The 12,726-nt window shown below is 52.9% G+C and overlaps 2 protein-coding genes across 4 annotated transcripts in view; one reads left to right on the top strand and one right to left on the bottom strand.

The window, feature by feature from the left end:
* Positions 1-12,726, top strand: part of CHRNE (cholinergic receptor nicotinic epsilon subunit) — a 143,416-nt gene that overhangs the window by 69,153 nt on the left and 61,537 nt on the right. The window lies entirely within an intron of this gene.
* Positions 121-11,224, bottom strand: PLD2 (phospholipase D2). Its single transcript, XM_054575816.1, has 25 exons — positions 11,053-11,224; positions 10,243-10,352; positions 10,023-10,153; positions 9,779-9,921; positions 9,299-9,404; positions 9,151-9,216; positions 8,951-9,009; positions 8,706-8,798; positions 8,462-8,614; positions 7,847-7,996; positions 5,810-5,893; positions 5,589-5,667; positions 4,673-4,783; positions 4,335-4,505; positions 3,823-3,949; positions 3,528-3,646; positions 3,323-3,436; positions 3,092-3,196; positions 2,790-2,878; positions 2,569-2,682; positions 2,370-2,419; positions 1,961-2,095; positions 1,581-1,734; positions 1,089-1,203; positions 121-836 (listed from the first exon to the last, which is right to left on the bottom strand). Exons 1-25 carry the CDS (start codon positions 11,121-11,123, stop codon positions 612-614), a joined length of 2,874 nt encoding a protein of 957 aa, XP_054431791.1. The 5' UTR covers positions 11,124-11,224; the 3' UTR covers positions 121-611.

Below are 12,726 nucleotides of genomic sequence, written 5' to 3'. Positions count from 1 at the left end.
GCAGCAGGGTGGCAAGGAGGTGAAGAAGCCTGGTGCTATGTGTAGGCAGGCAGGGAGGGGTGGCTGAGACAAGTACTCAGTTCAACTGTAGAAGAGGCATGGATTTTTTCTACTCTTTTATTTATGAAATGCTTATTGAACTAATATAAAGTTAGTGTCTGTCAGCAGGCTGGTGGAGGGAGTCAGTGTGCGCCCTCTACCCCTCCTTGCTGTGGGGGCTGAAGCCAGGAGTGGCTTCATCCCTCCCTCCACCTTGGCAGCAACGGGCTGGGAGAGGCCCAGCGGCAGAGGAAGAGAGGGATGGGAAGTCTCACCCTGGGCTTCCTGGCAGGGGTTTTGCTTCTCCTCTGTAGCAGTGGTTTGAACTGGGCAGCAGGGAGGAAGAACTTCTCTGGGACCCTCTCCTGTCTCACCAGCCCAAAGCCCAGGGGTGGGAGTGTCCTTTTTGGCTGCTTTTTAAGAAAGGGTCCTCTGTCATTTCTCACATCCCCTTTAGAGATGCTGCCCCCAAAGGTCTCAAAGGCACTGCCCTCAGTCCTCAGGGTCAGGGGGCAGGGAGCCAGACTCGGTGGAGCCCAGCAGCTGGTGACCTCTTCTGGCTGGAGGTGCAGCTATGTCCATACTTCTAGGGGCATCATGCCTTCCTTGCTACTCAGCGGGGGCAACAAAGACTCATCCTCCAGGAACTTGAGGGGAAAGTGAACGAGATGGCCCTGGACGTGGGTGAGCTCAGACCGGGCCAAGGGAGGGCTGACCATGGCTAGGGGCTCCACAGCCACGTATTCCCGGAGTGCCCGCAGAGAACGCGTGGCATTGGATGGCAGGCAGCGGAAGATCTGGCGGGGAGGAGGCATAGAAGCCAATAAGGTTGAGGGAGACTTTGCCAGGAGCCCAAGCCCAACTGAGCTGAACGCCTCCATCCTCACGCCATCTCCTCACACCCCAACCCCGAGCCACTGGAGGCTACGGCCTGCCCCCAGACTCTCACGCCCCTTCTGAGAATGGCGGTGCAGTGTAGCTTCTCTCCATCCCACCCTGAACGGGACAGTCCATGAATTGCCCTCCAGCCCACTCCCCTCAGCACCCACCTGCTCATAGATATTGGCATTGCTCTCAGCTATATCCTGCCACATCTGGAAGAAGTCATCACAGACAGGGTCTCGGAGATCCAGATCTGGCCGGGCATCTGCCCCGAGAACCACGCTGCAGGAGAAAGGGGTCCCAGCAGGGCCAGATTAAGATCCTCAGAGGGCCTGAATACCGGGGAAGATGTGCTGGGGCTACCCAGGTCACTCAAAATGGAGGCAATGCTAAACGATAAAATAGCGTCGACGAGTCCAACACAGCCTTCATTTGTCTCTACATTGGTGACTACTTCGATCCTTCAAAAAATATACCAAATTATTTTAAAAGTGTTTCTCTCATTTTTGGGGGTGTCTCTACTTTGCTGGCACCCCAAACTTGAGTAGTCTGCCTATTGGGAAATCCAGTACTATGTCTAGGCAATTCTTCCCCCTGCTCAAAAGGCAGCCCACCCTCTACCTCCCACCACACCATGCAGCATCCAACCAAGCCTCTACCTGAAGCAGTGCTTCCGCAAACTCAAGGCAAACCTGCCCGCCTGATATTCCACACCGCCCATGAGGGATGGTTCCATCTCCGTGTCCTCAATCAGCACAGCCAGCTCACTGTCCCGCTTTCCCAGAAGGCTCCGGTCATTGATATTCGCCGAGCCTGGGGTCGGTGCAGAACACAGTGTGTCTGCCTGAGCCCAGGGGGACCCCTCCACCCCATCACCTCTAACAGAGCATGTGCCTGTGGGCAACACACCTTCTTTGGCCTCCATCTGCAACTGGGCCTTAGTGGCAGTCACCTCCCTTCATCCTGTTGCCCCTGACTGGGTCCTGCGCCACCTGTCCCACCCTGCTTTTGCTGCCAGGGACCCAGGTCCAGCACTGACCGATGATGACTGTCCGGTCATCCGCGATGAGCATCTTGCTGTGGATATAGATGAGCTCTGAGACTGGGCGCTCACCCAGCTCTCCATGTGTGCGGAGCCCACAGATAGACATGTAGTCCCGCCACGCTGTGCCCACTGTAAGTAAAAGAAATGAGGAGGGGGAGTGAGGTGAGAGGTGCCCTGCAGTGCACATGGAGCCCTGTCCCACCCGCCTCCTCCTCACTCCAGAAGCCCTTTCAAGCCCGGTCTATATACTTCTCCCTCCATGACAGGCCACTTGTGGTCTCAGGGCAGTAGTCCCAGAAGCACGCAGGTATGATAGACTCCATCCCTTCACCTGGGCCTCCAGGTTCCCCCTCTCCCCTTCCCCAGGGGTCCAGGGCTTGAACCCCCAGCCCCCAGAACTCACTGGCTGCTTTAAGGCGATGTAAGATTGAATATTCCCCACGACACAGGGTCCTGAAGGAAAAGAACGGGTGAGAGAAACAAAGGCTGGAGGGGACGGGATGCCGGGAGAGAGGCAGACCTCAAAAGGCCAGCGGGAAGGGATCAGGATAGAACCAGGATGGGGGCACGGGTGAATGGGGCCATGGGGCCCTATAGGTCACCTGTAAGTGAAGTGCAGAATGGCTTGGATGGAGTTACCACCCCCTGTGGAGATGTCACCCTCGAAACCCGGCAGCAGGGGCAGAAGCACGTAGACGCGGAAGCACTGCCCCTGTCTGGGGAAGGGGTAGAGTCAGAGCTGTGACGTCTCGCCGAAGCCCCACTCGCCCAGCTGGGCTCACACCAGTCCCCCAGTCCCCCCCCTCCTGCCAGTCCACCTTACTTGTGGGCCTTCAGGATTCTGTCCACAATCTCATCGCCCACCTTGTTCAGAACTGTCCGTCCGTCCGAGCAGCTAATGAAGAACTGATTCTGGGACAGGGACCAGGAGACCTCAGCACCCAGTCCCCGCCCTTGCCCTCGGCCTCCAGCTGCCACCCCCACCTCCAGTCCAGGTCCCTGCCCCAGGCTTCTGCTTTTCTCCAGGCCCATCCACACCCGCCCACAGCACTGGTCCCGATGACATCCTAAGTCTCTCTCCTGGGACATCCCCTCCATTTTCTTCTCTCCTCCCCCACGTCAGACCTCAATGTAGAGGAAGTGCTGGCTCTCCCTGATGGTGTGCACGTAGGCATTGAGGATGGAGGCCTCCGAAGTCCCTGCTGACCAGCGGTCCACTGACCGCAAGACCTGAGGGGACAGTAAATAGGACGTGGCTCCTGACCCCAGGAGGGCGGGAGTCTGGAGGGCCCTAGGGTCAGGGAGGGTGGACTGAAGGGAGCATGGAGTGGGGGCAGGCTGAAGTTGGGGTCCTACCTGCACGGTGGCGCACTGCCCCCCTGGGAGTGTGAAGGGGAGATGGTTTGCAGTGCTGGTGGACTTGGGCAGCAGGTAAGGGTACATGGGAGTCTTGTACTTGGCCTTGGTAGTCTGAGGTGGAGGAATAGCAGAGTCAGTGGGAGGCGGCAAGCTGCCCCTGGCTCCCTCCCAACCTTGAGCAGCCGCAGGAGGGAGTGAACACCTTGGTGAAGTTCCAGCGCTGGATGAAGTGTCGGGCCAGGTCTCGGGCAGATGGGCCGTGGACAACCACCCCAACATCCCTCCACGGCATTCGGGGTGTGGTCTTTCTGTCAATGAAATCTGGGGGTCCCAGAAGAATCAGAAGAGAGGTCAGGGATGGTCTCTTGGAGACACTTGAGGCAGGGAGGAGGAGGAGCTGACCAGAGGGAAGGCTGCGTTATCTATGACCCGGCTCGCCCCTCTCTCGGGCCCAGCTCTGACTTTTGCCCCTGCTCCCAGCTCTCGGGGATCCTCACCCTCAAAAGGCCGGTCCAGCTGCACCCAGTCCTTGGCGATAAGATTGCTGTAGTCCTTGCCCAGCCAGAAGAAGTGGCTGTGAGAGTGGTCTGGGATGGCGGGAGAGCCTGAGCCCGATGTGGGAGGCTGTGAGGGGAACACACCCGGGCCGTGGGCAAGGAGCGGTCACGGGGGCCGCAGAGAGCCAGGGCCAAAGAGAAGATAGGGACACTGAAAGAGTGCGAGACAGAGACAGAGACACGGAGACACAGAGAGTAAGAACGAAACAGAGTCTGATTTCCCAGCCCTTCCCTCAGCTGCACTTCCTAGAGAAATTGGGGGGCCGAGGGAGGGGGGCGTGGTTAGTGGACACGGGAAAGGGGCTGGGTCATTATATCTTTAAAGCGGTGCCAGGAAGGCCAAGGAACACTGAGTGCGGGCAGCACTTGAAATGACTGGAGGGGAAGGGCTGGAGCTGGGATGGGCTGTGGATTTAGGTTAGCTGAGTTTGGGGGTGCCCTTCGGGGATTACCTCTAGGGCAGCTGATTCAGAGTCGTCTCCAAGGTCAGTCATTCGGTAGTGCAGGTCATCCCAACGGCCATAGGCGAGATCCAGCCCTCCCAGGAAGGCCGCTACTTGGTCCACCACCAGGAGCTTCTCATGATGGGCCCACAATGTCACTTGGTCTGGGTGGCGCATCACCTGGAACAGGCATGGAGGACTTCGTGAGGGTGGGCTTAGGCGAGGGAAAGACAAGAGGTGGTGTTGGGAGGAAAATGGAAAGCTACAAGGATAAGATGTTTAAGGAAAGGGAGGGTTAAGAGGATGGGGAAGTGTGGTGTAGGAAGGGTCTCTGAGGTGTAAGTCACCTTTATGTTGGGGTGCAGCAGCATCAGAGTCCTCTTGCTATAGCCACTGTTGATGCTCAAGGCCAACTCCACTTCCTTAAACAGCAGTATGGACACACGGACACCCTCCTCCTGGTGGTGTGTGGGGTATCAGATCCTAATGCCTCTCCCAAAATGGCCCCTTTCCACCTTCCCAAGCCCTTCCCCTTGCTCAGGATTCTTGGATGTCCCTACATCCAGCCTGGAGACTCTCGATGCTCTGCCACTTACACTGTACTTTGATGCTTACAACATGCCTAGCAATGGGGGAGCAATCCACTCACTCACTCATCCGTCTACATACCTACCCACCTACCTATCAGCTACCCATCCATCTTCCTATTTACTCATCCCCTTACCTACTGTCTATCATTCATCCAACCACCCACTCACCCTCCTATTCATCCACCTTTCCAAACTCATATCCTTCCATATATCTCCCTTTCCATCACTTACCCTTCTTTTCACCTATCCACTCTCCACCCCCTTTAGAACCACACTCTCCATCATCCACTCTCCATCATCTACTTTCCTCTGCTCCATCAACATCCACGGGTACCTCCAACAGGGCATGCACTGTGCCTTGTACTGGAACTAGTAATATTAATTAATCCAGTGAGAAATAGACATGTACACCCCCCAGGTAACACAATAAAGTACAATGGGTACTGGGAAGGAAGTGCATACCAGGCACAGGAGGAGCATAAGAGGAAGATGTCAGTTCTCCTGAGGGAAGAGGAGGAGGTGGTGCTTGCTGGACACTGAGCCAGGACGGGCACATTTCCTCCCCTTGAAGCCTCAGATTCCTATGTTCCTCCAGATCTGGTCCCTTCTAAGCAACCTCTAACCACAGGCCACCCCTACCCCACCTCCCTTCCAGCCTGACCACTCTCCTCACCGCCTTCTTCTTGAGCATAATGTCCAGTCTCCAGTCATCTGAATAGGCTGGACGCTTCAGGTAAATCTCAGGACTCAACCTGGGATTCAGGGGGTGGAGAGGGTAAGCTAAGCCCCAGATAACCAGCCACTCCTCCCTCTCAACTCCCTCCTGTGATCCATAAGTAGAGGTGCACACAGGCCCTTCCCTCCCCTTCTCGCTTGGGCTTTCCCCCCACTTACCACCAGTCTGTGATGAAAATCTCCTCTTGAGCTCGCAGGATGGCATCTGCCACAGCAGCAAAGTAACCTGCCCCATTCACAAACCTGGGGGGAGGCCAAGCCAAGGAGGTCAGGGGAGTCAGAAGTCAGAAAGCTCTGGAGAGTGAAGACCAGAGGATAGTCATGGGTCAGAGGTGACAGCAGGGTCAAAGATCAAGAGTGATCAGAGAGGTCAGGTGGTATAAAATATATCAAAGTGGGAAAATTTGCTAGTCTGAGCTAAATAATATAAAAAATTAGAAAAGACAACAAACTGAAGAAAATGACTAAAGATTGGGAAGATTAATGCGTCACATATAAAGGCTTCCAACACATCACATAAGCCAACTGAAAAGTGAACAAAGAATAAGAACTGACAGTTCACAGAGGAAATTAAAATGGTCAATCATAAGAAAAGGTGTTCAATTTCACTAGTAAACTAAAATGGATAAAAAATTAAATAACATTTTTAAATTCACTAGATTGGCAAAAATTAAAACCATCAGTGTTAGCATATGAGGAAGTGAGTATTCTCATAGACTATGGGGACATTGGTTATAACCCTTTCACATGACAATTTGGCAGTATCAAAATATTAAATGTACATACCCCTTAATATCATTAAATGCACATAGTAATTCCACTTCTAGGAATATATCCTATCAAATGCTTAGGCAAAGATTATGCTCATTGCAGCAGTTTATAAGAATGAAAAATGGAGAAAAAAGTAAAAAATGGGAAATAACTTAAACACTTAATCTCCAATACATGTATTCAGTGAAAAAAAAAAAGTCACAGAAGAGAGCTCATGACCTCATTTAGTTAAAACAAAAAGTAACATACGCAGGAAAAAAAATCTGGGAGGATAAATTTCAAACTGTTGCCAGGGTTACATCTGAGGTGAGAAAAGCGATTGTTGGGAGGGAGTGTAGGGAAGAAGGGCTGGGGGATAAGGGAATAAAGGGTTGCGCAAGGAGTGGGACTTCATTTCCATACTGTTTGACTTTTTAATAACATTCTAGCATGATAGTTAAGAGCAGGGTCTTAACCCAGGCTGCCCGGATTTGAATCCTGGCTCCACAGCTTACAGGGTGCGTGTAACCCTCGGCAAGTAACTTAACTTCTCCTTGCCTCAGTTTCCTCATCTGTAAAATTGAGATAACTATACCTGCCTTGGAGGGTTGTTGTGAAGATTCAAATAAGTTTGTACATATAAAACACTTAGAATAGTTCCTGGCACATAGAAAATGCTACTTCAGTACGTATTCGCTATTATTACTCTTATGTTAAAAACAAATCTCAAGACAGCCTTCCATGATTCCCCCCTGCCTATCATAAAGGTCAACCTCCTCAGCTTAGTACGAGGGGACAGATCAGGGGCTGCTGACTCCCGGACTCTTCGCTGGCCACTCTTCCTCACTCTACAACAACAGGCAGACCTGTGGTTCCCGAACATACCAGGCTATTTCTAGCTTCCCTGCATGGACTGCCCTCTTCTATTTTCTTCATCTTGCCTTCTGGAAGTCCAGTCCCGACATTCCCACGCTGGGGCAGATGCCGCTCCTCTGTGCTCATACCTGTATCTACCACCAGCATGGTGCGCTCCCATTGTTTCGTGACTGAATCACCTACTGGTCTGTGTCTTATTCCTGCCACTGGATATGGCATATAGTCATGCTTAGAAAACGCTCATTAAATGAAATGGACAAACTGGAGAGCTTTGAGGAGATCATAGAGGACACAAAGTCTGGTCAGTGTGGTAAAAGGGGGTCCAAAAGATCACAAGAAGTCAGACTGTTCAGGAATCTGAGAAGATTATCAAGTTTGAGGGTGAGAAACTTCAGAGTAGAATCAGAAGAGACCAGTGCAGTGAAAGAGGCCAGGGAGTCAGGGAGATTCGAGAAGTCAAAGCGGGAGGTTATTGAGGTCAAAGGAGACAGAAGAGGATCAAGGACTCAGTAAACACCAAGGGGGTCAAGAAGACCACAGACAAGCTCCAAAGGGACGTCAGTGTCTTACCACCGTGCCAAAGTCCCAGGCCGGGGTGGAGCATAGCTGTCATGCCGGTGCAGCTGCAGGAAATCCCTGCCTGGGCCCTGGGCCAGCTCAGTGATTTCCTGGCCCCACCACCTTGCCTGCCGGTAGCTGCTGCACTTGAGAATCAGGGACCTACACGGGCACGATGAGAAGGATCACAATCCTCACCCCTGGGACCTCTGACCTCGCCCAGAAACCTCCCCACTTAAGCTATCACCTCTTTCTCACTTCCTCCCTTAGTGCCTAAATCATGACTCCACAGGGACAGGGTATATATCTGCCTTATTCACAGCCAAGTTCTTCTCACCTAGTATTGTGGCAGGCACTCAGGTTTGTTAAGTGAACAAATGAATGAATGGAGTGCATTTCTTTTATTTCAAGAGTCCACCCCCGATGCTTATACTCAGCCCCCTTTCTCGGGGCCCAGACTCTAAGAGCAGTCCCAAGCACTGGCTAGAACAGTTCCCTGGTTCCAAATCATGGCCAAATCATGGGAATGCCTTTCCTCCTTCCATGGGTTCTTCCAAGAAGCTCCCCTCAGGGTCTGCAGCTGGCAATTTACTCACCAGGTGTCTATCCTCACAAGGGAGGTCTTACCTATGGGAGGTGTCGATCCGGACGCCGTACCGTGTCTCTGTGCTCCTTTTCCCCACCTGCACCTCAAAGCCAGGGTCAAAGAGCTGAACAAATGAGATGGCACCGGTCTCGGGGCACATGTATAGCAGGAAGGAGTCCTTCACCACCAGCCACCTGGAGCGGAAGGTCTCCATCTGTTCCTCCCTGCCCTTGGGATCTCCTTCCATCCCCACCCAAGGTCCACCTGTCCCACTCCAAGCCTCACCTCTTGGACCAGCGATAGCAAACTTGGTCTCGGCCACAGCAGGTAAAGCCAGGAACATGGTGGCCACCAGAGCGCTTCCGGATCACCCCTTCCCTGTGGGGAAATCAGGAGCAGATGCTGGATGGCGAATCCACACACCCCCCCGACCCCCACCGCCAGCCCACCCTTCACTACATTCCCCATTCTCCAGCAGAGAGAGATTCAGAAATTTACAGGTAGCTAGATGAGGGGTGTCAGACACTTACAGTCCTTTGGATCCAAGGTCTGGGATAAAGGACAGCTGACTGACTTCCAGGAACTCTGTCTGCAGAAGAAAACAATGGCTCAGAGGACAGACTCTGGCTTTCAGCCCCTCAGACACAATTGACCCCAGTCCTCTGCCCTTCGGGGGTCTCATTATCCTGCTCCACCTAAGAAGACTGGGCATCCGGCCCCTGAATCTTACCATGGCACGGTAGTTGCGGTAGAAAGACATGGTCAGGAGGCGGTTGAGGTAATTCTCCAAGTATTTCTGAAGCAGAAATGGGAGGCGGAGGCGGATGGGACCAGAACCATTTGCACACCAACACCCTCCCAAAGGTGTCTGGTCTCACCTGTTTGCTGGATGCATGTCTGCTGGAGCCCTCAGGACCTGCTCGAGGTAGAGAGGGCATCTCTCTGTCGGCTGCCTCTCGGGCTGGAGGATAGGGAACAGCAAAGCTGTGGAAGGGATGGGGTGAGGGTCAAGAAAGAGCTGGGCAGCTCAGGGCCTGGATTCCTGAAGCGCTGGAGATGGGGCCTTGGAGAAACAGAGGAGGCTACCAAGGGCATTTTGGGCATCCAGCCCGGCTAGGATACTGGCACAGAACCATGGGCAGAGACAGCGAAGCAGGGAAGGTTTCCTGGTAACCAGGGTCAGAGGAGGGAGCCCAGTGGCCAGGGTTGTGGGCGGAAAGTACCCGGGGGAGGAAAGGTTGGAGTCTGGGGGTGAGACAGGCAGAAAGACCTGCCGGGGGCTGGGGCAGTAACAATTCATGCTGCGCCAGGGTGAGCTGCACCTGCCCTTCACAGGAAGCAGCCCGGCTCTCCCTCACCGAGCCAGAGGGAGCAGACTCATCAAGACTTTGTGTCTCAGGAGGTCCCGGTGTAGCTCCTGGAAATGGCGAAACTTCTTCTTAGTTGTCCAGGTAAAGTCACCATGAGTCAAGCGGACAGAATACAGAGTGCAGGTTCCCACCTGGAGGTTTGAGGAGCTGAATGGATGTTCCCTGCTTGGGACACAGCCCCAACTCTGGCCAGTTCTTCCTTCACCCCCGCCCCTGGTGCCAGCCCAGCTACCTTGGATCCACTGGTGTATCTTTCAGTGCCCACCACCTGGGCTGTGACAGGAACCCCAGGGGCGAACACCAAGGGGTGCATTTTCAGAGGCTGAAGGTCATAGATGGCCAGAAAGGGGTGCATCCGGTCAGCTAGAAGGAAAGAAAGTGGAAGCGTGTAGACTCCAGGAGGTCTTAGCCCCCTCTTCCTCTTCGCCCCGAGGGTCATCCTCCTTGTGTACCTGGGTCCTCTCCCTCTTTCAGAGTGTCCACCTCATCTGGCTCCATCTGTAACTGGCTGGAGTCCAGGTCGCCCCCAGAAAGGAAGAGGCTCTCTGGGTTAGCCGTCATCCTAGGAGTATGGGAAAGCCTCAGAGAAATGATCTGCCCTGCAGAACTCTGCTCCCTATCCCACCCCGGCGCTTCTCCACTTCCCACAGGTCCCCCTCTTACTCACCGGCCTAGCTCCTGGTAACTTCCAGTTTCTCTCGGATTGTGGCCCAGCATCTGCCAAGCTCCACCAACCCGCCTCTAACCTCCATCCCCTACCTACCTCGGTCCTTCACCCAGAACCCCTTAACCCCGCCTCCCGTCCCGTAGTCAGGGGCACGCAGCCAGGAACACCAAGCCAGTCCCCGATGGCTCTGAACTGGGGCAGAGCAGAAGCCAGGGAAAGGGAACCCGGGGTCGCACGGGGCCGGGAACCACCGGGACTCAAGCTAGGCCGGGCAAGCTGGGAAAGGTGGTCCTTGCGGAAAAGAGGAAGTTACGCGCTCCCCGCCTGGGAGGGAAGCCCCAAAATCAGAGCGTGCAGCTGAGTCAGGAGGCCCGGCAGCCCGGGCTCGTTCCGGACCCCGCCCGACTTCCTGGGCCCGGGTCCTTCGCGGCGCCCACTCCCAGGTCCCCTCACCCTGGCAGCCCGAGCCAGCTTCGCCGCAGGGTAGCTTGCAGAGGGATCGGAGAAGAGTTGGAGCTGGAGCCCACACCCCAGCGAACCGGGGCGGGGCGGCGCTCAGGGCCTGCCCTCGGGGGCGGGACGGCCCCCGCCTCACCTCCGCGGGATTCTCGCCTGTTCCGTTCCGCCTCCGCCACCATCTGTCCAGCCTGCTCCGCCGCCCTGCATGCCGTCCTTGGTCCGGGGGTCACCTTCTGCGCTGTGGGTCTTCGCGGCTGGTTCGGTGCGTCTGTCGGTCCCGCGCCGTCGGTCCAGCTGTGCCCTGCTGCCTCCCTGTGGGCGCTCGACGCCGCGCGCTTCACCCCGCCTTGATGCTGTCCCTGGGCCCTTTCCGGCCTCTGGCGAGACGCGCCTCCGTGGCGGGGACCGGCGGGGGCACCCTTCCAGGGCGGGCAGTGAACCACGCCGCGCCTGTTTTAGCCAGCGTTTTTAGATGGAAGGAATGGTAAAAGTTCCGAGGGATGGTGGCCATAAATTCACGAACGTACGCAAGCTTGCATTCTTTCATTCATTCAGCATTTATTGCGCACTTGCTCGGTGCCAGACATGACGTGTACCGTAGTGAACAAGACAGCCGTGGAACCTGCTGTCCTGGGACTTACAGTCTAGAGGGAAACGGGAACATTTTCAGATTGTAAAGGACAATAAATTTCAAAAAAAAAATTAAAGTATATCTTTTTATCTCTTGGTTGGATGGGTATTAGGTTGTTTCTAGTTTTTGTCTATTGCGAATATAAAACTTCCCTAACATTCCTGTATAAGTCTTTGTGCGGATATGTTTTCATTCTCAGGTAAATAGCTAGGGTTGGAGTTGCTGGGTCATATAATAACTGTGCTTTATCTTTGTAACAAACTGCCAAACTGTTTTACAAAACAGTTGTTTCATCTTACATTTTCAGTTGCTCCAGGAATGGCCAACATTTGATACTGTCATTTGATCTTTACAGTGGTAGCCATTCTAATGAGAAAAATCGTACATCACTTGTTTTATTTGTATTTCACTGATTATTGGTGATGTTGAGCATGTTTAACATGCTTATTAGCCATTTGTAGATCTTTTATAAAGTGTCTGTTTAAATCTTTTGCAAAGTTTTTCAAAACCATGTTATTTGTCTTGCTGAATTGCAAGAGTTCTTTATATATATTTGGATACAAATCCTTTATCAGCTATATGTATTGCAAACATTTTCTTCCAGAGTGTGGTTTGTTCTTTTAAAATAATCGTGCTTTTTGAGGAGAAGTTTTTTATTTTGATTAATTTGTGGTACATAGGCTATATTACTCAGCTATAAAAGTAAATAAAGTATAAAATGGTGCGGTCACCTCAAAATGTTAAGCATAGAGTTACCATATGGCCCAGCAATTCCACTTCTAGGTATATACCTAAGAGACCTGAAAACATATCCATGCAAAAACTTGTACAGGAATGTCCGTAGTAGCATTATTCAAAGAGCCAAAAAGTAGGAACAACCCAAATCTTTTATCAACTAATGAATAGATACACAAAATGTAGTTTAATCTAAACAATGGAGTATTAGTCAGGCTTAAAAAATAATGATGCAACATGGAGGAACCTTGAAAACATGCTAAATTAAAGAAGCCAGGCACAAAGGACCACATTTTCTATGATTCCACTTATATGACATGTCCAGAATAAGTAAATTCATAGAGACACAAAGTAGATTAATGGTTGCCAGTAGCAGAGGAGGACAGGGGAGTGGCTGCTAATGGGTACAGACTTTCTTTTGAGGGTATGAAAATGTTACAGAAT

This window comes from Pteronotus mesoamericanus, unplaced genomic scaffold, assembly GCF_021234165.1.
Source record: "Pteronotus mesoamericanus isolate MK-2021 breed Mesoamerican mustached bat unplaced genomic scaffold, CSHL_Meso_final contig_317, whole genome shotgun sequence".
NCBI classification, from domain to species: domain Eukaryota; kingdom Metazoa; phylum Chordata; class Mammalia; order Chiroptera; family Mormoopidae; genus Pteronotus; species Pteronotus mesoamericanus.
The sequence above is the reverse complement of the archived record's forward strand: the minus strand, read 5'-3'. Positions and strand labels throughout refer to the sequence as shown.